Genomic DNA, 24,177 nt, shown 5'->3' on the forward strand with positions numbered 1-24,177 from the left:
CGTGTGGTGTACGGCTGCTGACGTGAAACGCCCGGAACAGGCGAATCCACAGAGACAGGAAGCAGATGGGTGCCACCAAGAGCTGGGGGGGGGGAGGGGAGGGGAGTGACTGCTGGTGGGGTGGGGTCTCCTTTCGGAGGAGTAAGAATGTTCTGGAACTAGATAGAGGTGGCATTTGCACACCACTGTGAATCTACTAAATGCCACTCAATTGTCCTCTTAAGACAGTTTGATGTCACGTGAATTTTACTCAAATAAAAAAACCAAAGGACACGCGGGAGCCTTCTCGAGTCCCACGAGAGCCCTGCCATGGCCCCTGCACCGCAGCGTATACGAGCCCTCTGTGCTTCAGCCCCCACCGCCCCTGCAACCCGCTCATCCCCTCTTCTCCAGCCCCACCACCCTGTGCTGTTTCATTTGGGGAAACTGATGAACGGGTAGCTTAGGAGCCAGTGATGCACCACTTCTTCCTCAGAACACAAACAGGGCGGACCTTGTTGCCACCTCCAGGGTCAGTCCCCTCTAGGACCTCTACCCCCACCCCCACCGGGCTGAGGCCACCCTCCCCGGCACCCTGCTCTGTCCTCGTGGCCTCTGCCCTCTGGAATTTGCTCTCCCATTCTGGGACCCACGCCTGCCCGTAAGTGAGAGACAGGAATGCAGGCACTGATCCTTCCAAGAAAGCAGAAGGAGATGGAAGGCTCCTCGGCCCCACTGCTGCCGGCCCCAGAACCACTGTGGACATTAAAGAGCCGACGTCAAACCCAGGGCGCACAGTGGGCACTCATCAGCACTGCAGCTGCACCGGAGGCCTTGACCTCCCGCAGGCCGCCCTTCCAGAGACCCTTGGGAAAGGGTGGGTGACCAACACAAACTGCTGGGCAGAGGGGCTGCAGGACCAGGCACTGACCACAGCCCTGCAAGGCACCACAGGCAGAGCAAGTTGCCCAAGCCCCAGCCCTGCCTTGAAGGTGCTCCGCGTCCTGGAGGATGAGGACACAGCGTGGAGGAGCCGGTGAGGGGCCTGCGCTCAGTGGAAAGCCTTTGAGACCCTGGAGAGGGAGGACACAGGCTACTCGGAGCCTAATACCACAGGTCATCTGGGCTGGCCAGCCATGCTGCCGGGGGTGCCGAAGGCCAGACCTGGGGTTTGCCTGGGAGGGTGGGGATGCAGCCTTCTGAAAGCTCAGGAGGGGAAGGAAGGAAAGGGGTCCAGGTGCACCCTGAGACTCTGGCTTATCCCGATGGCCTTTCCCCTGCCAGGTGGAGGGGATGCCCACCTCCACTCCTCCCTTCTTCCCTTCCCCACACATCCGCCCCAATTGCACTTGCCCAGGCCGCTGCTGTGAGCCAAGCCTCGGCTCTTTCTTCCCCAAGACCCGTGACAGATCCACAGTTCCGAGGCTCGTGAGGAGCATGTCACAGGCACACGGGCTGCTCCCCTGTCCAGCTCCCCTCTCCAGCTCCCCACAGGGTCTAGCACCTGCCCAGACATCTCCAGAGGTGGTGCCTCGTTGCTTCCAATGATGCCACGCCCTCTCACCGACACCCAGGCTGCCTGGGGCCAAAGCCGCATCCGACATGTGTCTCCGAGAGCCCTCAAGGGGTCCACATCTCTCCTTGTCCCCAGCTTGCCTCCCTGCCTTTGCCAAGTCCTCCTCCCTCCCGTGCAGGGACGCAGTGTGAACTTAAAGTAGGCCCTGTCCTCATGAGCACTCAGTCCAGGTAACAGGGACCAAAAGGGGTCAGATCACCTAGAACCAGCTTTGTGTTGCAGCTGTAAAAGGGTCGGGTGCCATTGGGCTCCAGGTGACCCCTGCCAGCCTTTCTGTAGACACTTTGTGTCCCAGAAGTATGCATGGCCCTTGCCAGCCCCTGCCATTTTTTTGGTCTGGTTTTTCCTTTGATGTTCAAGGAGATTTGTGGGGAGGAATGGGAGGACTTCTTTGCCTCCTCTAAAGCCCTTGGGGGCAGGTGTGCATGTGTACATTTTCACCAGAAGAAACACATTGAACTGGGGTAATTTCATCACGGGGCCACTCCATCCTGAGAAGTGGATTTATCGTGCACCTCCATATATAAAGAGCATCAATAAATCAATACAAATTAGCCAGGCATGCTGCCGTGCACCTATGGTCCCAGCTACTTGGGAGGCTGAGGTGGGAGGATCACTTGAACTCAGGAGGTGGAGGCTGCAGTGAGCTGTGTTAATGCCACTGCACTCCAGCCTGGGCGACAGAGTGAGATCGAAAGATGCACAAATAATGTGAGCTGATGGTTCCCAGGAAAGCAAGCAGACCTGGCTGGAAGGACCTAAGAGTTGGCCTTGCTCACGGTCAGGGAAGCACACTCTCGGGGGCCCTATGAAGCAAGGTGACCCACAGGAAGGCAGCTGGGTAGACCCAGCAATACTCTAAAGGCTCATGTCCTTTACCCAACAACTCTATTTCTGAAACGTACCCAAATACTGTTTCTAGGGGCCATGGACAAGAAATAAGCTAACCATCCTCAGGGGAGGTATGCAGAATCACAGCACCTTCCGAGAGAGGGCTCCCCACAGCTGGGTGAGAGGGCTGATCCTGAGGCATCCCGGGGAAGACGCTGCATCTAGGGGATGGCATTATGGCTGCAGGAGGAAGAGCAGAACGCGTGCACAGGGGGATGCGCTTTGCACTCAACGTGTTATCTGCCCATGAGTGCACAGGACGTGTCTACAGAACTGAGAAGCTGGAGAGAGAGGACCTCCCTCTGGGGAGGAGAGGGGCCCCTGCCCCACCCCCTGCTGTTCTGATGACTGAGGAACAGGAAACCAGGGAGGTGACCAGGGTTTCAGGCATGGGATCTCTGGGTTCCCCAGCAAGTGGAGGGTGCCCGGAACCCAGAAGGCAGGATCAGTTCAGCTGGCCGGCAGGGCATCCCAGAGCAGGCATCAGGGGCCAGCAGCCTGGGCCAGGCCAGCTCTGCTCAGCTGGGAACTCAGCAGTCACTCAACCACCAGGCGTCAGCTACAAAGCAGGGGCACATGACTGCCCAGCTCCCCCAGCCCCAGGGCCACCGGAGGATGAGATGAGCAAATGGGCAAATGCAGAGCCCTGGAACCCAGGCTGCCACTAGCATGTGACGACTACACACTCGGAGAATTCCGATGCTCCCATCTGGAAGTTTGGACACCCCTGGCCCAGAACGCTGGGTGAGGCTCAGCCACTGCTGGTCACAGGGTACAGGGCCCATGTTAGACCCACGAGCGGGGAAGCAGCTTGTCCTGCCCGGGCCTCCTCCTGGTGTCCCAGTGATGTCTGATGCGCTCCACACAGCTGTTTCCTTCCTCTCGTCTTAGGGATGGGACAACTGTCCCTGAAGCCCCTGCTGTCACCCGCTGTACTGCCGATCCTGAGAAGTCAAACCCATCCTGCTGCAGCCCCTCCCGGGGAACTCAGGGAGAGAGGAGGCCAGCAGGGGCTGAAGTCCCCCAGCCTGGATGGAGAAGTGAGATGCAGCCTGGGCGGAGGTGGGCAGGCAGAGGAGGAGGGAGGGCCGGGGCCAGGGCCGATGACTAAGGTCCTCTCCAGCCGGCCACGGGGAGGAGGGGAAGGACCCATTACTCAGGCCGGCCCAGACAGGGGGCGGCCGGCGCGGCGGGGCCACAGGCCCCAGGAAGGCGGTGGCCCTGAGCCTGTCCGAGTCTACAGACGGCCACTCGAGTCACGGTCACCCGCACGTGAGTCATCGGAGCCAGTGCGTCAGCAGCCCGGGCCAGGGCCGTCTCGAGAGGCCATCGCCGCCTGCCCTGGCTGCACCCTCTGCCGGAATCTGGCCTCTGAGTGGCCACACGCCCCCGCTGCGGGCCTGGCCCGGTCTGGGGGCCATTCTGACACCTCCTTGCCGCTGTATCCCCCCAGCAATGACATCAGGCATCCCAACCAGGCCCAGGCTGTGCTGGACCCGAGGACCCGCCCAGGTCTGCCCTGGCGACACGGCCCCAGCGTCTCTCAGATGTCCCTGTGCGGGGACACGCTGGGCTGGTGTCCGGGGAGCCGGGGTGGGGGGACTCTCCCAGGTGGACTGCCTGCTATGAGATTCCCCACATCTCTAAGGGTTGCCCCCGTGACCACCTGCTTGCTGCTGACACCCCCGTGTAGGCCCCGTCCCTCCCCACATTGTCCTTCATGGGGCCCTCGAACCCTCGCCTGAGAGTCTACTCTGGGGGAACCCATGAGGCAGGACAGCCTCATGGGGGAGGTCACAGGAAGCTCAGAGTCATGGGGGCTGCGGCCAGGCACCCGAATGATGGAGCCTCGTGGGGGGATCAGGAGCAGGGGAGGTGGGGGCTGCCTGGGGAGCCAACAGTGAGGGGCACACACCTGTCAGGGCGGGTGCTCTCCTCCGGCCCCGGGCTGGCCGCATCCCACGGTGGGCTTGCCAACCCACGAGGAGCGATCCAAAGGCCCAGAATGGCTCTTTTCATTGGAATGTCCAAAAAAGAAAAAAAAAAAAAAAAAAAGGCAAGAACAAGAAAGAATTTCATGGAAACATTTCTTTGGGGTTTTGTAAAACCCTTTCCCACCCCCGCACGGAGCCCTGCGCGGGCCAGAACGGAGCCTGCCGGCATTGCCCTCACAGGCGGCTCTGACGCAGGCCCTCACTTCCCCTCAAAGTGGAGAGCACTTCCACTTTCAAAGCCAATTTTGGTTTTATTGTCCATGTGGCTCGATGGAGCACGGCAGCGCAGCACAGCTGGTTGGCTCGCGCCCCGGCCGAAGCGATGCCGCCCCAGGGTCCCGGTGCATGGGTGGGGAAGAGGCTGTGCGGCAGGGGCCCGGCGGGGCCGGCGGGGAAGCCACTGCCCACCCTCCAGCCTCTGTCCCAGCCAGTCCCAGGCCGGCAACTGGACCACCAGCATCCTGAGAGCTTCATCTGAGACCCAGAGAGGGGGCAGAGGCTCGGGAAAAGGGAGATAGAGACCCAGAGAGGGGCAGAGGCTCAGGGAGAGGGAGACGGAGACCCAGAGAGAGGCAGAGGCTCGGGGAGAGGGAGACAGAGACCCAGAGAGCGGGGCAGAGGCTCGGGGAGAGGGAGACAGAGACCCAGAGAGCGGGGCAGAGGCTCGGGGAGACAGACTTAGAGAGAGGGAAGTAGACCCAGAGAGGAGCCAGGACCAGACAGAGAAAACTGGACCTAGAGAGAAGGGGAAAGAGACCCAGAGACGGGGACAGAGACCCAGAGAGACAGAGACCCAGGGAGAGGGAGAGGGGGAGACAGAGACTCAGCAAGAGGGGGAGTCAGAGATCCAGAGACAGGGAGACAGAGATCCAGAGAGACAGGGAGACAGAGATCCAGAGAGACAGGGAGACAGAGACCCAGAGACAGGGAGACAGAGGCCCAGAGAGACAGGGAGACAGATCTCCAGAGACAGGGAGACAGAGGCCCAGAGAGACAGGGAGACAGAGGCCCAGGGAATGAGGGAGACACACCCAGAGAGAGAGGGAGAGATACAGGGAGAGAGGGACAGAGAGCCGGAGAAAGGAGGGAAAGCAGAGGTGGAGGGAGGGGTGGGGTCACAGCGACCGGCGGTGTGGGGGTGGTGTGGGGCTCCAGCGCCAGAGCTGTGGGGGCCCTGGTGTCCCACCACTAGCATCTCAGCCTCACAGCCACCACCCTGCTCTCCAACCACACTGACACCTTTTCTCATGACCCTTCCCACCCCCTGTGACCTCGCCAAGCAGGCACAGGTCTTCACCTGCAGCCCAGGAGGTCAGGCGCCCAGTATCCCTCTCCAAGATGGGAACACCACAGCCCAGCGCCCCTGCCCCACCCCCAGCAGCTGCGGTCCTCACTGGCTCTGGGGCACCTGCCTCGAGGGTAAAAGGTGGAGAGAGGCAGGGTCCCACCTGGTCCACAGAAGCCGCTCCCCCAGCACTGTTGCCAGGGTGACCACAGCATTTCACAGCACCGGGGACTGCTCCTAGCCCACAGGATGGGTTCTGGCACCTCATGCTGGCCCTCACACGCTCCGGCCCCCACACTCACGTCAGCGAGCTTTCCCGTGGGACAGCTCAGACACCCCTGAGGCCTGGCCACCCTGCTTCTCCCCCAGGCTGCCGAATGCTACTTCCCAGGGCCTCCCTCTTGATAAGGGGCCGCCCCTTCCAAGGCACCTGCTGTTGTCTCCCTTCCTGGGCTCTGGCGGGAGTGCAGAAAGATAGTAGCTTCTGGATGGACAAGCGGGAGAGCCCAGGAGCAGGTGCAAGGCCCCACCACAGTGTCCCGCAGGCCAGGATGCCCAGCCACTGACAGACCCAGAGACTGGGACAGAGGGACAGGGATGGGGAGACAGAGACCCAGAGACAGAGGGACAGAGACACAGATGGAGATAGACACAGACACAGAGACAGAGACACGAAGACAGGAAGACAGCTAGAAACAGAGGGACAGAGACCTAGAGATGGAGACAGAGACACAGAGACTCAGAGACAGGGAGACAGAAACCCAGAGATAGGGAGACAGAGACACTGAGACTGAGGGACAGAGACACACAGATGGAGATAGACACAGAGATAGGGACATGAAGACAGGAAGACAGAGCTAGAAACAGAGACAGAGGGAGACAGAGACAGGGAGACACAGACCCAGAGACAGAGGAACAGAGACAGGGAGACACAGACCCAGAGACAGAGGGAGACAGAGACAGGGAGACACAGACCCAGAGACAGAGGGAGACAGAGACAGGGAGACACAGACCCAGAGACAGAGGGAGACAGAGACAGGGAGACACAGACCCAGAGACAGAGGAACAGAGACCCAGAGATAGGGAGACAGAGACTCATAGAGGGACAGAGACCCAGAGACAGAGGGACAGAGACTCAGAGACAGGGAGACAGAGATCCAGAGACAGAGGGAGACAGAGACAGGGAGACACAGACCCAGAGACAGAGGGACAGAGACTCAGAGACAGGGAGACACATATCCAGAGACAGAGCGAGATAGAGACAGGGAGACAGAGACCCAGAGCCAGGGAGACAGACTGTGGCGCAGGGGCCGCCAGGGTGCAGCTGTCTGTCTCCTGCTCACCATGCTGGTTTCCTCCAACATCCTCATGAATCATTTCAAGCAGGACCCTCTCCCCCCCCAATGTTGGGAAGGCAGGCATGCCGGGCAGGCCAGGTGGTAACCTCGCAGCCTCCCCACCCAGCCACTCTCAAGTCGCCTCCAAGAGCCCCGTGCTACTGAGGGAGACACTCGCCGTGAGCTGGCACAACTCACACAGTGTCCTGCACGGACGCCCTGTGACCCCTGCGAAAAAGCCCCCAGCTTCACCTTCCTCCCAGCCCCCCGATCAGGAGCCGTTCCCTACCTGTCTATCCTTGGCTTCGGCCTGTCTGTGCCTGCCTGCTGGGTGGGGACAGAATGACAGGAGACAGGGCATTTGGGAATGCCTGGCAGGAGGTGTCTGTGCCACCAGACTGCACCCAAGTCTGGCACCGCCAGACAGCCCCCAGGGAGGCCAAGGCTCAGAGAGGGCAGCAGGCTGCCCGAGTCACACCAGGAGTTCAGGGAGGGCAGGCAGGCAGGCTCTGGAATCAAGGATCAATTGGGAAGGACCACCACCAATGACCCCAAGGACACAGTGAGGTGGGAGCAGACGCTGTCCTCTCAGGCTCTGCAGGTTGAGAGGTGAACCCCACAGAGCTGGGAGCAGAAGGCTGAGGCCCGCCCTGCCAGCAGCTCACCCACCAACCCCACCATGAGGCCAGGGTGAGCCACATGGCCTCCCCTGCCCTCAGCCTTGCTTAAAGCTTCCAGAAGACAGGCACTAGAGGTGCAGCAGTTTGCAAGCTGTCGTCTCAGGAGCATGGCGGTGGTCTAGATGAGGAAGCGGGCTGGAGGCATGGGTGGGCAGATGGCGGATGCGTGTGGCCACCCCTCACCTGCTCCTCAGGGGTCACCACAAGCCCAGTGCCCTCAAGGCCGGGCTGTGATCTCCTGCCCTAAACCCAGCCTCTGACCAATGCCACCAGGAGTCTAGGATGTGTGGGGCTCTGACTGTGGTCAACAGGCAAGATGCTATGCTCAGCGCCCCTCACCCCAGACCTGCCCAACTCAGCCACATCTCAAGGCCAAGAAGGAAGCCTCACCATCCCCACAAAGGCCCAGAAGCCAAGGGGGTGTTCAGACCCCACCTCCCTGACCAGCACAAGCTCTCTGCCTCCACAGCACCCCTCCCAACCTGGCTTATGTTCAGATGGCAATGCTGGGGTGTCCCCATCAGAATGCACCAACTGAGGGAGCACAGGGTCTGTGCAGTCTTGGCTCCTGGCTCACCTTTTGGCAGGCAGTCCCTAAAGGGGCACTGCTACCATCCCATCTTACAGACAGGGAAGCTGAGGCACAGAGAAGTTCTGACACTGGACCAAAGTTACACAGTAAGCAGGCTTGGCCAAAGGAGACATTCCTCGGCCAGCACATGGGTGCTGGTCAGCCTCTCCCCAGCCCCAGGGGGATGGACCCCTGATCGTGACCATCACGCAAATGGGAAGACTGAGGCACGGAGGGCTGAGATAGCTCGCCAAGGCTCTGCCTGAGCTGGGAGGATGGACATGGAGCTGAACAGCAGGAAGAGCAAAACACGGGCTCTTCAGCGCCGGCCCAGGGCAAGAATGTGGATTTACCCGACGAGTCCTCCAGCCACCCTGTGAGAGAGGTAACCCCACTCTGTAGATGAGGGGGCAATGCCTGCCAGGTCACGCTGAGAGAGCCTCCATCTAAGGCTCATCAGCCATCCCATGTCCCTGATCCCCAGCTGGACCATTTTGTCTCCCCTGCTTCTTGCTCCATCTGGCACATCATCTGTTTCCAGCCTGTCGCCTCACAGCTACAAGGGGAAGCACATGAAAGCCAGGTAGGCAGGTCTCTGTCTCCTGCAATGTCCTGGTGCTCCCACCATGCCTGGTATATGGTTGGAGCTCAGTCATGCTTGTCAACTGGATGGGTGGATGGACACGCAGATGGATGGGAAATGAGTGGGTGGATGGGCAAATGGTGGATGGATGGATGGAGGGTGCGTGGGTGGGTAAATGGGCGGGCGAATGGATGGGTGAGTGGGTGGATGGAGGGGTGAATGGATGAGTGGGTGGATGGGTGGATAGATGGGTGGATGGATGGATGAGTGGATGGGTGGGTAGATGGATGGTGGATGAAAGGGCAGATGGACAGACAGGTGTGTTGATGGATGGATGGATGGATAGATGGGCAGATGGGTAGATAGATGCATGGGTGGATAGACAGGTGTGTAGGTGAGTGATGGGTGGATGGATGGATCGGTGGGTGGATGGTGGTTGAGTGGATTGGTGAATGGTGGGTGGATGGGTGGGTTAGTGGATGGATAGTGTCGCTGGGTGGATGGGTAGGTAGATGGGTTAATGGATGTGTGGATGGAAGGGCAGGTGGATGGGTGACAGACAGGTAGACAGGTAGATGGATGGATAGGTGGGAAGGTGGCTGGGTGGATGGATGGGTGGATGAATGGGTGGGTGAATAGATGGAAGAGAGGGTGGGTGGAAGAGTGGACTGATGAAAGGGTGGGTGGATGGGTGGATGGATGGATGGATGGAAGGACAGGTGGATGAGTGGGTAGATGGAAGAGTGGAATGATGGAAGGGCAGGTGGATGGGTAGGTGGATGGAAAGGCGAGTGGATGGGTGGAAAGGTGAGTGGGTGTGTGGATGGGCAGGTAGGCGGGTAGATGAAGGATGGGTGGGTGCCGTGGATGGGTAGGTGGGTGGGTAGATGGAAGGATGGGTGGGTGCCGTGGATGGGTAGGAGGGTGGGTAGATGGAAGGATGGGTGGGTGCCGTGGATGGGTAGGTAGGTGGGTAGATGGAAGGATGGGTGGGTGCCGTGGATGGGTAGGTGGGTGGGTAGATGGAAGGATGGGTGGGTGCCGTGGATGGGTAGGTGGGTGGATGGAGGGCACGTGGATGGGTGGGTGGATGGAAGGGTGGACTGATGGAAGGATGGGTGGATGGGGGCAGGTTGGTGGGTGGGTGGGTGGGTGGTTGGGTGCATGGTCAGGTGGGTGGGTGAACTGGTGGACACAGGAGTGAAGAGGTAGGTAAGAAGGAGTGAGTGGCTGGTAGATAGAGTGGTGGATGAAGGGTGGGTAGATGGGTGGACAGATAAATCCGCATCTTTGTGCTGGGCCGGCCCTGAAGAGCCCCCGTCTTGCTCTTCCTGCTGTTCAGCTCCATATCCATCCTCTAGGTCAGGCAGGGCCTTGGTGAACAGTCTCAGCCCGTGGAAAGGCCAACCAGCACCTGTGTGCTGGCCAAGGAAGGTCTCTGTTGGCCACACCTAGTGTCCCTCTGCCTCTTGTTTACTATGTGGCCTTGGATGAGCCCCTGAACCTCTCTGTGCCTCAACTTCCCCATCTGTAAAATGGCATGATAGCCGTCCCCCCTTTCCAGACTGCCTGCCGACAACAGAGCCAGGAACCAGAACTGCAGCACCCCAGCTGACAGCCTTGCACAAAGTATGTACTCCCTTGGTTCATGGGGGCTGTCCTGCTGTTCTGCTGGGGACACCCCAAGACTGTGATCCAGCCACAGCCACGATGGGAGGGGTGCTGTGGAGGCAGACGGCTTGCTGCTGGCCAGGGAGGCGGGGTTTGAGGGTGAGCGGTGGGTAAGGTGGCAGGTGGATAGCTCCTGGGTGGCGGCACTGGGCTGGACCCCAAGTTTATTATTTTTTTTTGACAGAGTCCGGCTCTGTTGCCCAGGCTAGAGTGCAGTGGCACAATCTCAGCTCACTGCAACCTCCGCCTCCCGGGTTCAAGAGATTCTCCTGCCTCAGCCTCCCAAGTAGCTGGGACTACAGGTGCACCACCACGCCCAGCTTACTTTTGTATTTTTAATAGAGATGAGTTTTCTCCATGTTGACCAGGCTGGTCTCAAACTCCAAACCTCAGGTAATCTGCCCACCTTGCCCTCCAAAATGCTGGGATTACAGGTGTGAGCCACTGCACCAGCCAGAGTAAGCCCAACTCCTAGCTCACTGCTCGTTCCACAAGACCTCCTGGCCCAAGTCCTAGCGTATGTGATTCTCCGGGATGCACCGCGAAGCCCTCAGTAGGACTCTCCTGCACAACTCGTCTCCAGGCCTTTGCTCATGCTGCTGTCCATGCTGAGCGGCCGACCCTCTTGCTCTCGGGCCCTCTCCCTCCACTGCACTCCCGAGCCCACCAGCATTTCTGCACTCAGCACTTCTGCCGCCTCCACCCCAGAGCCTTCTCTGCTAAGGCCTCCCTCCTCGCCCTCATGGCCCAGCTGGGTGCCCAGGGGTGGGGTGGGGGGGCGGGCATCTTAGCCTGAGGCTTCCCTTTCGCATACCTTCCCACTAAGGTGAGACTGCTTCTGTGACAGCCCATCCCCCAGCTTGGTCCCACTGCACTGGGCTGGGAGCCGGGACCACTTGAATGAGCAAATCCCTTCACTCTACAGTTCAGGCAAGTAGGTGCATGACTGCACAGCCCCAGAGCACCGCTTGGAAACCTAGTGAAATTCCAGCACTGCTGAATTCCAGCCTCTCGGGGTGGCAATGTGCTGCGAGGCAGCCCACCCCACTACCTCCCCTGGCAGGACAGGCGTTGAGGCCCCAGAAGGGACGGGGCTGCCACACGGCACTGCTCATCCCCAGCAGAGTTGGGCCGGATACAGGCACTCCACAGCTTGGCCCAGCGCCTTCCAAAGACAACACAAATTTCAGCATCAGAGGGGGCCTGTCACGAATATCTTCATTTGTGGGGTGCTTACCATCCCTCCCCTCTTCTCATAAGGGCCCCCTGTTTTCCTCGGGAACCTCCTGGAGGTTCTCTGTTCTCAGCCCCAGTGGTGGAGATCAAGCAGACCGCATAGCTGGGCTGAAAACATGGAGGTGACTCAGCCTGGACAGAGGCTGCCAGGTCCCTGGCCATAGAGATGCATCTTGGGATGGGGACTCAGCCCTTCTGATCCAACCAGAGCCTTCCCTGGGATTTTCACTGGAACCACCAGGAGGAAGAGTCACCTTCCCAGTGGTGTTGGGGGCTAGTGGAGGGGCAAGGTGGGGTTGGTCCCCTTTTACCAGATGGGCAGCACCCAGACAAGGGGGATGGCAGAGCTTTCAAAGAAGGGAGCCACAGATTCTAACCTTTAGACCTTGCACCCCAGCATACCTAAAACCAGGTGCCTCCCTGCAGTTTAACTGTGAACTTTGAGTCTTTAACTGAAAGCAGGGACTTGGGTTTCTGGCTCTCCCCAGCAAGAGGGGCCTCGGATGTCAGGAGCTTCGGATCCGTCCACAGCATTCCAGACGAGCCTCTGGAAAAACCGCCGTGGCCTTAACACTTTTCCAGCTGCTGCCTCTCCCTGCAGCGCACACGAGCTTCCCACCGGGACTGAGGGGCGCGGAAGCCCCGCAGAGGGCCATTCTGAGGCCGAGTGGGCGGCAGTCGTCCCCAGCCGCAGCCCCGCCTGTCTGTGACAAGACAGACGGCTCCACTCTGTCCGCCACGACTCCCAGAAAAGGTCAGGAAGCTGCCCGCACCCCTGAGCAACGCAGAAGTTCAGCAGCTCTAAATGCTAACAGACTGGAGGCGTGACGGAGGCTGGAACGACAGAGGGGCCCGATGCCATCAGCCTTGGCGAGGAAAACATCACCCATCATCTGTGTAAGTGACTCACGTGGAGTGTAAACATTTGTGCGCTCCTGACCCCCTGCCTTACATGACAGAGAGCCACGAGGACCCAAGGAGGGGGAGCCAGCGGAGAGAGACCTAGAGAACCCTTCTGAGGCAGGACAGAGGTCACCAAGAACACGTGCTTACGACTGGAACTTCAGTCCTGGAAGTTTTCCAGAGAGAGGATGACCCAGGCTGATGGCGATGGAGAGGGTGCCTTGGGGGTCCTCTGTGGGACTCCCCTACATGTCTGCCACCTCACAGTCACCTTGACGCTCCTCCGCCCCGCTCCGGGAAAATGTCCCGCTCTCAGCTCCAGTAACAGACGATCTGGGTGATCACATGCCTCTCTGCTCTGCCTCCTTCGGCAGACTGCCTCAAATTCTAACATCCCGTGGAGAGCAGAACTCTCCGGATATCCAGCCCAGACCGCTCCCGCCCGAGTCCGTCTCTGACCCCTGTGGAATTTCACAGTTGTGGCGTCAGTAAACATGTTCGGCCTCGGTCCTCGGGTGACTCCTCTCCAGGCCTTTACAAGCCTGAAGGTCCACCCCTCAAGATCTCCTGCAGGCCCAGCCTGTTCAATTCCGGAAGCCCTTGCCCTCGCAGGAAAGGTCTGCGATTCCCCCAAGGTGCCGGTTACTTCCTCCCGGATCACAATATTTTCAGCGTGCACCGCGGTGGTGCACACAGAGCGATCAGGCGCTGCGCTCGCTGCGCGGCGAGGGGTCTGAAATCACGCTGGACACGCACCAAAATCCGCTCTGCAGAGGAGGAATGCGAAGGAAATGCTGGCGCGGCCGTTGGAGACGAGTCCTGTGAATTCTGCGCGGCCGTCTCCGGAGAGACATGTGGAAGGGGCGGGGTGGGGGCAGGAAGGGACTGGAGGCTGGGGTTAACAAGTGTTAAGAGAGCTGGTCCGCACAGCTGCAGAGCGGCTACCAGAGGAGGAGGGCGGGGCTGCCGGCAGCGGGGACCCGGCGGGCTTGGCCCCCACTTCCACTTCAGACAGCTGGACAGGGAGAGAGCGGCTGTCGTTTGCCGCCTTCGCTTTAACACGCAGGGCTGGGGCTCTCTTCACTCACTAAAGGCGCCAAACGTTACGGCGCACTGGGCTCTGTAACAGGCCGGTTTTCTGACAAGGCGCCTGTGAATCTCTGCTGCTCTGCCCACACCCTGCTGGTTCAATGAAGCGAGAGGAAGAGGAGGATGACCCTGGGCCAGCCTGGGCACGCAGAGCTATGCCAGGAGGCTTCCCCCCGGTATGCGGCGTCAAACACTGCGGGGTGGGGCACTCCCTGCATCTGTACTCCAGGGCATCCACCCTGCGCCAGCAACTGTGCTGGTGCCCGGGCCACCCGGGAAAGAGAACTGATAAAGCCCTGCCCTCGGGGAGCGCACTTTCTACAGGAACATGGGTCCTTTAGCACACAGAATGTACCATGACGACAGGGTGGGCGGTGGCACCACAGCGGACACAGTGTCCAGGTCCCGAGGAGGCAACACTTGAGCCGTGCAAATCGCTGGGACAGGACATTCCAGCGAGCGTGCTTCAGAGCCCAGCAGAGCCATCAGGGCTTCGGAAGCTCCGGGGCCCAGCAGGTCACATCAACAAGTAGATTTTATTCTTAGAGTGAGGGAGCCCCTGGCAGTGTCTGGCGGCAGAGTGAGGTGGTCTGATGTCCGCCTTAAGAGGGTCCCGCCGGCTGGAGTTGGGGATGATGCCCGGGAGGGGACGAGCTAAGAGTGGCTCTGAGCTGATGGGGAGGGGACAGCAGGAGGGGCTGACTCCAGGCTGTGGCCCGAAGGTGGACCTCATGAGAGATGCTACCTGGGGACCTCCTGGGCAGTTGCAGCGAGACTGAGGCCTTCTCTCAGGAGAAGGGATGTTCCTGGGACTGGGACCTGCTGGTGGTAAGACCTGAAGCCCTCGAGGACTGTGAAAGCTCCAGGTGGCACGCACCCTGGGCAAAGAGAGGCGTGAAGGGCTTTTCTGGGATACAGGCAGGGCTGTGAATCCCCCAGGCCACGTGGCGCCTCCACATCTGATGCTTGTTGCAGGCAGTACCGCGCGGGACCAAGGACAACCTTGATCTTCAGCCTGCCGCAGTGGCCACCACTATCAGTCAGCACAGGTTCAACCTCCAAGCATCCCCAAGCCTGTGCGTGCCCCTCCATCCCCCCAGGGCTGACTTGGCCGAGGCTCCCTTGTCTCTTGCCAGAGGGAGCCTTTCTCGAGAGAGAGTCTCACTCTGTCGCCCAGGCTGGGGTGCAGTGGTGCAATTTCTCCTCACTGCAGCCTCCGCCTCCTGGGTTCAAGTGACTGTGTGCCTCAGCCTCTGGAGCAGCTGGGGCTACAAGCGCCTGCTACCATGACCGGTTAATTTTGTGTATTTTTAGTAGAGGGCTATGTTGCCCAGGCTGATCTCAAACTCCTGACTTCAAATGATCTACCCGTCTCAGCCTCCCAGTGTTCTGGGAATACAGGTGTGAGCCATCATACCCAGCCTACAGAAGGATCTTTTCAAAACAGGAGACTGACTTATATGCCCCTCACCCAAACCCTGCCCTGGCCCCCTGGCCCTGCCAGCCCGGAAATGACCATATGATGTTCTCCAACTCCTGCTGGCACATAGGTGTCCCATGTGCAGGGCCCATCTATCCCATGGACCCTGCATGCCCAGCACCAGGCACGGGGCAGACACACAGGAGACTGCTGCACCCGCCCAAAGAGGGCAAAGTGTCTAACGAATGCCGCCCACAGCGCAAGGAGCTGGGGATGGTGGGACACATGCCGCACAATGTCACCCAACGCCTTCGGTAGATCCCACCCCTTCTTCCAGGCTCCAAGGCCCCAAGTCATTGAATTATTTCTATCTGTGTCCTTCCCCCTCATCCTTCTCCTGCTCTCCTCCTCCTCTTCCTTCCTCCTCCTCTTCCTCCTCCAGGGCCCCTCGACCCCAAATCTAAAACATCTCCTAAAACCAAATGGCAGGTCACACACACACACACAATCAGAAAAAGAAATAAGCCAAAGAGCAGGAGTGAGGAGAAAGTCTCGCTTTTAAAGTGCCTGAGGAGCGATGGGCGAGATAAAAAGTAATCCCCTAGCGGGAGGCGGGATGACATTCGCACAGGCTCCCTGGAGATGGTGCGATTATGGCGGAGGGTAATAAAACCCGGTAACTATGGCCGATGACAAGGAGGCCGTCCCCGGGGTCACAGCTACCAGGTGGAAATGGTCCAGCTGTGACGGCCGCACTGCACAATTCAGGGTGATGTGAGTGCTTTCAGAGCAATTCCACTCCCCGAGTTCTCGGGACCTGCCGGCGGGCGAGGAGGCAGGAAGAGGGTGGCCTCCCTCCCAGAGAAGGGGCTCAGCTGTGAGGGCAGATGGAGTGGCCTGGATGTGGCCCTCTTGGGCTGGCCCAGCCCCACCTCCCCCTACCCCTGCTGAGACCCCCCAGCTCCTGCTCCCAGGCCTGCTCCTGGCCAGACCTGGCCTCTCCAGCTCACACTGGATGTGGTCCGCTCTCCCGCCACCCCTGCTGCTGTCCCACTCAAGGCCACGAAGTCATGGCAACATACCCATTGCAAGGGAATGGGAAAAGAATGTCGTTGGTCCGGCGAGGTGGCGCACGGTGTAATCCCAGTACTTAGGGAGACTGAGGTGGGCGGATCACCTGAGGTTAGGAGTTCGAGAACAGCCTGGCCAACATGGTGAAACCCTGTCTCTACTAAAAATACAAAAATTAGCTGGGTGTGCCAGGCATGGTGGCTCACGCTTGTAATCCCAGCATTTTGGGAGGCTGAGGCAGGTCGATCACTTGAGGCCAGGAGTTCGAGACCTGCCTGACCAACAAAGAGAAACCCCGTCTTTAAAAAAAAATTAGCTGGGTGTGGTGGAGGGCACCTGTAATGAGGCAGGAGAAGACCTTAAAACCAGAAGGTGGAGGTTGCAGTGAGCCAAGATTGCACCACCGCACACCAGCCTGAGCAACAAGAACGAAACTCCATCTCAAAAATAAGAAAGGGACGGCCGGGCCCGGTGGCTCAAGCCTGTAATCCCAGCCGAGGCCGAGGCGGGTGGATCACGAGGACGGCTGGGCGCGGTGGCTCAAGCCTGTAATCCCAGGGAGGCCGAGGCGGGTGGATCACAAGGTCGAGAGATCAAGACCATCCTGGTCAACATGGTGAAACCCCGTCTCTACTAAAAATACAAAACATTAGCTGGGCGTGGTGGCGCGTGCCTGTAATCCCAGCTACTCAGGAGGCTGAGGCAGGAGAATTTCCTGAGCCCAGGAGGCGGAGGTTGCGGTGAGCCGAGATCGCGCCATTACACTCCAGCCTGGGTAACAAGAGCGAAACTCCATCTCAAAAAAAAATAAAATAAAACAAAACAAAAATAAGAAAGGGACAAGAGGCCAAAGGAACGAGAACTTCCCCAAAGGAGCAAGAACCTCCTTGGAAAGCCACCTCTTCCCCAAAGTCTTCCTAGCAGGAGCTGGGGGGCTGGACTCTTCCCAGGCCTTTGGGCTTGGTGGAGCCAAGAGTGGAGAAAGCTTCAACAGGCAAAAGCTGCTGAGCCAGGCTTACTGTGAGAAACCCACCAGGCGCAGCGTCTCAGCCACAGCTTCCCAGGAAACACCTTCAGCAAGCAACACAACCCCTAGGCACAACGTCCCAGCTACCACATCTCTTTTTTTTTAGGGGGGAGAGGCCAGAAGGTTCCTCGAGAACTCTGTCAGCCAGGTACCCCACAGTGATAGAATTTTAGCTGGGGAGGTACGACTCCCTGGAGGGTTTTGCCTCCTCTTGCAACACGGCAAGTGGCCCGAACCTCCTTTCCCTCCAAGGCGCCTGGATCCCACGGCCAGAACTAGGAGGAGGCCAGCTGGTGAACAAGTGTCCTTTGTGCCTGCAGCGAGGACCCCACCTCCTCTCCGCGCACCCCAGCCAGGGCAGCCACACTCCGTCCATCCCTGAGGTTCCGCTTGGTCATTCACCACCATCTCTACTAGGCAACAGGTTTTTTTGTTGATCCCTCGAGATAGGAGGGAAGGAGAATAGCTTTTCTCTTTCTTTTCTCCCCCTTGGTTGCAGAAGAGAGAAGTTGGAACAAACAAGTTATATAATGTTGGCGGTGGTGGTGGTGGGGGGAGGTGGGGGAGCGCAGTCCCTCCTGGGGACAGTTTCTTGATTTGTGATACCGCTGGAAGGGCCAAGGGGAAGACAGGAGCTGCCCCCCGCCCCTGGCCAAAAGACAAAACCTTTGTGAGACAAAACGGCAGATGCGGGCGTTGCCTGGCAGGCTAGAAAGGCAGCCGCAGAGACTAAGGCCAGCCCCCACTGCCCCCCAGCAGCCCCACAAGCCTCCCTGGAAAGGCAAAAGATCAAGCTGATCCCACAGAAGAGAATTCCCACCTGCCAGACTACAAGTCTGGGAGAGCAAGAAGACACCCCCATCCCTCCCTTCCTCCTCTCTCCCGGGCACATCTCGGGGACATTTCCTCCTTCTGTGTCATTCACGTTCCAGGCACACACGAGGGCAGGAGAGACAGGTTCTCCAACCTCAAGGCACTTCCAGAGGAACACAACAAATGTTAGGTGGTGACCAGCATCATCGAGAATATACAATAAGCATGTGCCCCAGCAATTCCGCTCCGAGATGTCTACCCCCAAAGGATTGAACTCGAGTGAGTTGAGAAACATTAAGTTTACCCTTTCCCCATGGCTCCTTTGTGGAGGATACCTTTTAGTTTATAATTAGTGGTAGGTGGGTAATAGCTGCCTACTTGGTATCTTCTTGAGTTCAGTAAATGTAGAGCACCTGTGTATTAATAAGAATCACCTGTCTGCACCGGGTACGGTGGCTCAAGCCTGTAATCCCAGAATTTCGGGAGGCTGAGGCGGGTGGATCACGAGGTCAAGAGATCGAGACTATCCTGGTCAACATAGTGAAACCCTGTCTCTACTAAAAATACAAAAAATCAGCTGGGCATGGTGGCGCGTGCCTGTAATCCCAGCTACTCAGGAGGCTGAGGCAGGAGAATTGCCTGAACCCAGGAGGCGGAGGTTGCAGTGAGCCGAGATCATGCCATTGCACTCCAGCCTGGGTAACAAGAGCAAAAAAACTCCATCTCAAAAAAAAAAAAAAAAAAGAATCACCTGTCTAAGAGCAAATAAATACATGGATGAGAATTATCTGCTGGGAGCCTTCAGCTTGGAATGCCGTCAGCCCCTGAGGCTCTCGGGCTGTTGGGCCCCTGGATAGATCCACTCTGCTGTTCTGTCTGGTGTCTGCCACTCAATACCTTCAGTGCTACCTGGCTGGGAGTCTCCCGACTGAGCTGGTACTTGGTATCAGTGTTTAGACAAAAACGTGTACACTGATGTCCATGGCAGCATGATTCCTAATAGACAAAAGGTGGAACCAATCTAAGTGTCCATCAACAGATAAACGGATAAATAACATTGTGGTACATCCACACAGTGGAATACTACTCAGCCATAAAAAAGAATGGAGTGTAGATTTAGGCTACAACACGCATGACCCCCAAAGCATCATGCTGAGTGAAAGAAGCCAGACTCAAACGGCCACATAGTGTACGACTGATTCTATTTTTAAAACTTGAAAACAGGGCCGGGCGCAGTGGCTCAAGCCTGTAATCCCAGCACTTTGGGAGGCCAAGGCGGGTGGATCACAAGGTCAAGAGATCAAGACCATCCTGGTCAACATGGTGAAACCTCGTCTCTACTAAAAATACAAAAAAAATTAGCTGGGCATGGTGGTGCATGCCTGTAATCCCAGCTACTCAGGAGGCTGAGGCAGGAGAATTGCCTGAACCCAGGAGGTGGAGGTTGCGGTGAGCCGAGATCACGCCATTGCACTCCAGCCTGGGTAACAAGAGCGAAACTCCATCTCAAAAAAAAAAAAAAAAAAAAAAAATTAAAACATGGCCAGGGGTGGTGGCTCATGCCTGTAATCCCAGCACTTTGGGAGGCCGAAGCGGGCGATGACCTGAGGTCAGGAGTTCAAGACCAGTCTGGCCAACCTGGCAAAACCCTGTCTCTACTAAGAATACAAAAAGTAGCAGGGCGCAGTGGCTCAAGCCTGTAATCCCAGCACTTTGGGAGGCTCAGGTGGGAAGACTGCTTGAGCCCAGGAATTCAAGACCAGCCTGGGCAACAGTGCAAGACCCTGTCGCAACAAAAACACAGAAAGAATAGCCAGGAGTGGTGGCCCAGGCCTGTAGTAGCTACCAGCTACCTGGAGGGCTGAGGTGGGAGGATCACCTGAGCCCAAGAAGGTCGAGGCTTACAGTGAGCCGTGACTGTACCACTGCACTCCAGACTGGGCAATAGAGTAGACCCTGTCTCAAAAAACGACAAAAAAAAAAAATTAAACACATCTACCATATGAGCTAGTCATTCCACTCTTAAGTATTTACCCAAGAGGATGAAAGTATATGTTCACACAGAGACACATACCCAGATGTTCACAGCAACTTTATTTGCAGTTGTCAAAATGGAAACAACCCAAGAGTCCATCAACCAGTTAACGGATAAACAAACTGTGTCCATCCATACAAGACTGTTTATTTTCACTCCACTCTGAAAAAGAACAAACTTCTGATACAACAACACAGATGAACTTCAAAAACGTTATGTTAAGGAAAGAAACCAGACGCAAAGGCCACATGTCTGATTCCACTCTTATGAAATTTCTAGAAAAGACAAAACTGCAGAGAGCGAAAGCAGATCAGGATGTCCCTGAGGCTGGATGTGGGGGGAGCAGGGTTAATTGCAAACGAGCCTAGGGGAACTCTTTGGGGTGATATAAACATTCCAAAAAACTACACTGTGGTGAAGGATCCTCAACTCAGTAAATGTACTGAAACTTAATGATCTGGGCTAGGCACAGTGGCTCACATCTGTAAGCACTTTGGGAGGCTGAAGCGGGCAGATCACTTGGGGTCAGGAGACTTGAACTTCTGACCAACATGGCAAAACCCCGTCTCTACTAAAAATACAAAAATTAGCCGGGTGTGATAGCGTGCATCTGTGGTCCAAGCTACTCAGGAGGCTGAGGCAGAAGAATCGCTTGAACCCAGGAGGTGAAGGTTGCAGTAAGCTGAGATCGAGCCACTACACTCCAGCCTAGGGTACAGAGCAAGACTCTGTCACACACACACACACCCCCCACGTAATAAACTGATCAGTTAAAATAAATGAATTGAATGGGTGTGGTAGCTCACACCTGTAATTCCAGGGAGATATCAGAAGATCTTCCTGAGCCGGGCGCGGTGGCTCAAGCCTGTAATCCCAGCACTTTGGGAGGCTGAGGCGGGTGGATCACGAGGTCGAGAGATCGAGACCATCCTGGTCAACATGGTGAAACCCCGTCTCTACTAAAAATACAAAAAATTAGCTGGGCATGGTGGCACGTGCCTGTAATCCCAGCTACTCAGGAGGCTGAGGCAGGAGAATTGCCTGAACCCAGAAGGCGGAGGTTGCGGTGAGCCGAGATCGTGCCATTGCACTCCAGCCTGGGTAAGAAGAGCGAAACTCTGTCTCAAAAAAAAAAAAAAAAAAAAAAGATCTTCCTCTGATGGGAGGCGGAGGCGGGCTGATCACCTGATGTCAGGAGTTTGAGACCAGCCTGGCCAACAGTGAAACCTCATCTCTACTTTAAAAATACAAAAATTAGGGCCGGGCGCGGTGGCTCAAGCCTGTAATCCCAGCCCTTTGGGAGGCCGAGGCGGGTGGATCACGAGGTCGAGAGATCGAGACCATCCTGGTCAACATGGTGAAACCCCGTCTCTACTAAAAATACAAAAAAAAAAAAAATTAGCTGGGCATGGTGGCGCGTGCCTGTAATCCCAGCTACCCAGGAGGCGGAGGTTGCGGTGAGCCGAGATCGTGCCATTGCACTCCAGCCTGGGTGAAAAAGTGAGACTCTGTCTCAAAAATAAATAAATAAAAACAAAATGAGTGAATTGTATGCCATGCAATTAATTATATCTCAATAAAGCTGTTTATAAAAAAAGAGCCATGCTTTTTTTTTTTTTTTAACAGATGTGGCTCACCTCTGTAATCTCAGCACTTAGTGAGGCTGAGGCAAGAAAACTGCTTGAGCCCAGGAGTTCCAGACAACAGAGCAAGACCTTGTCTTTACAAAAAATTTTAAAATTAGCCAAGTGTGGTGGCGCACACCTGTACTCCCAGCTACTTGGGAGGCTGAGGTGGGAGGATCACTTGAGTCCAGGAGTCTGAGGCTGCAGTGAGCCTTGATGACGTCACTGCACTCCAGCCTAGGTGCCTGGGTGACAGAGCAAGAACTGCTTTCAAAAAAAAAAAAAAAAAAAAAGCCCTAGTGCCAGGTTATCCCACTCCAGTGCCCAAGGCATCCACTGTCCCTCTTCTGTCTCTTACTTGCCAATTCATATCCAGTTATCAAGCCCTAGACATTCCCTGAATGTCTCTGAAAACCCTCTGGTGTCTCCTGGCTCCCTACTTCAGGATAATCTTGCCCCACATCTACCCCAGAAGGCTGGTCACCCCTCTGGACACACACACCTTCTGGGTTCTCCCTGGTCCCTCTGGTAGACCAGATTCACTGCCTCAATCTGCCCACAGACCTAAGTCTCAAGGTGCCACTCAGCATCCTCGGGAACAGGCAGGGCTTTGCCCCCTCTGTGCCCTGACCCATCCTGTGCACGTTCCATTCCACCAGGCCTCCAAAGCCCAAATCGCACAGCCAGACCATCAGGCCATTCCCTCCAGCACTAGCCAGAGGTCCAAAATGCCACAGCACGTTAAGTATTAAATAACTTCATCATTTATCATATTGACTGAAATTATTGGCTCCTGGAAGCTCACCAGCAAGAAAAAGCCTGAATTTCCTCCTTGGCCAGACCCAGGTGGCAGGCTGGAGGAGGAGCCAGGGTGGGAGGGTCTGGCTTTGCCCAATAGGAAAGAGCAGGAGATCACACTCCCTAAGGCAGGTGTTTTTTCTGATAATCCAATACAATGCATGCACACACATATCATTAGTTATTGAAGATAACTAACTGTCATGCATATCTCGGGGTTCAGACAATCCATGCCAGGACTTGGCCATGGGGAAAGGGGGCCTCCCTCTGACCAAAGGGGTAAATTCTGTCCCCCCGTCTGAGGGCAAGACCTTTCTGTAAGTCCTTTAGCCTGTTGGGAGTGTGAATTCGGACCCCATGGAGATGGAAGGGAGGCGCCCCAAAGAAGAACCCTCTCCATGTTCTTTATAAAACCCGTGGGGTTCTCTCACCCACCTCAGGCTCCCCAGGTCCACCCCCAGCCTCTCAGGGGCCCTGGCACTCCCAGGTCTCCTCAGCTTCCCCATCTCAGGCTCCCAGATTCACCTGAGTCCCCCACCCAGAGCCTCCCACACTCTCCACTCCTCCCAGGGCACCTCAGCACGCTCTCAGGACCACCTTTAGCCACCTCGAGGCCCTTCAGCACCTCCCAGGAGCCTTAGCCTCTTCCTCAGAGCCCCCAAGATACCTCACCACCCTCAGATTGGCCACGGCCCCTGCTCAGGCCCTCTTTGCCACCCAGGCCCTTTGGCATCCCCGGTTGCCCCATGGCCCATCACAGTCAGGAGCCCCTCGGTTTCCCTTCAGACCCCCAGGATTCTCAGGTCCCTAGGGCCGCCCGCAGACGCCTGAAGGTCCTAGGGCAGCCAGCCTCCCTCCAGCAGCCCTCGGCTCCTCCAGTATCCCACGGCCCCATAAAGTCCAAATTCTCAGCGAAAGACCCTCGAGCCGTGCCAGGCCTCCCTCAGGACGCGCATGAGTCCCCACAGGTGCCCTGGGCTCCATGACAGGTGCAGGTCCATCCTGGGGGCCGGGTCTCACCTGTTCGGGCGCTCGGGGCCCGGGCCCGCGCCAAAGGCGCCGCCGCCGCCAGCACCACCGCCGCTACCGCCAGACTCCGCCATCTTCCTCCCCCCGCCGACGCGCGCTCGAGTGACGGGAGCCGCGCGCGCCGGCCCGGGAAACCGAGACGCGAAGGGCGGGGCCGGGCCAGGTCCGCGGAGGGGCGGGGCCTGGACCAGAAACCAAGGATTGGAGCGGGCCCGGAACCAGAGAGGCGTGGTCTACGGAGGGGCGGGGCGGGCCTGGGGTAATGGGCGGGGTCTGTTATGCCGAGGGGCGGGCCCAGGGCGGGGCCTGGGCTGGGGGTGAGGAATTGGCCCGGGGCCCTGGCGTGAGGGGCGGAACCAGGTCTGAAATACGGGCGCTTCTGAGCTCCGAGGGCGTGCTTTCTGTAAATAGTCGGGGCCGGAGCGGAGCCAGGACAAGTAGGTAAAGGATGGGGTTGGTTCCTGGGCTGAGGAGTGGGGCGGGGTCTGAAAAAGGGGCGGGCCCAGGGCAAGAGGAGGCGGGACAAGGGTTGGGCCTGCGGAAGAGGCGGGGCACAAGATGAAG

At 57.6% G+C, this 24,177-nt stretch overlaps 1 protein-coding gene across 1 annotated transcript in view; it reads right to left on the reverse strand.

The window, feature by feature from the left end:
- The window catches only part of KLHL26 (kelch like family member 26), a 31,264-nt gene extending 7,520 nt beyond the window's left edge, over nt 1–23,744 (reverse strand). Inside the window, 1 exon segment of the mRNA XM_003942291.4 lies at nt 23,605–23,744. Coding sequence (XP_003942340.1) covers nt 23,605–23,687 — 83 coding nt within the window. The 5' untranslated portion in view covers nt 23,688–23,744.
- Nucleotides 23,745–24,177: the final 433 nt, after the last annotated feature.

Source organism: Saimiri boliviensis, chromosome 14, assembly GCF_048565385.1.
Source record: "Saimiri boliviensis isolate mSaiBol1 chromosome 14, mSaiBol1.pri, whole genome shotgun sequence".
Taxonomy (NCBI): Eukaryota; Metazoa; Chordata; class Mammalia; order Primates; family Cebidae; genus Saimiri; species Saimiri boliviensis.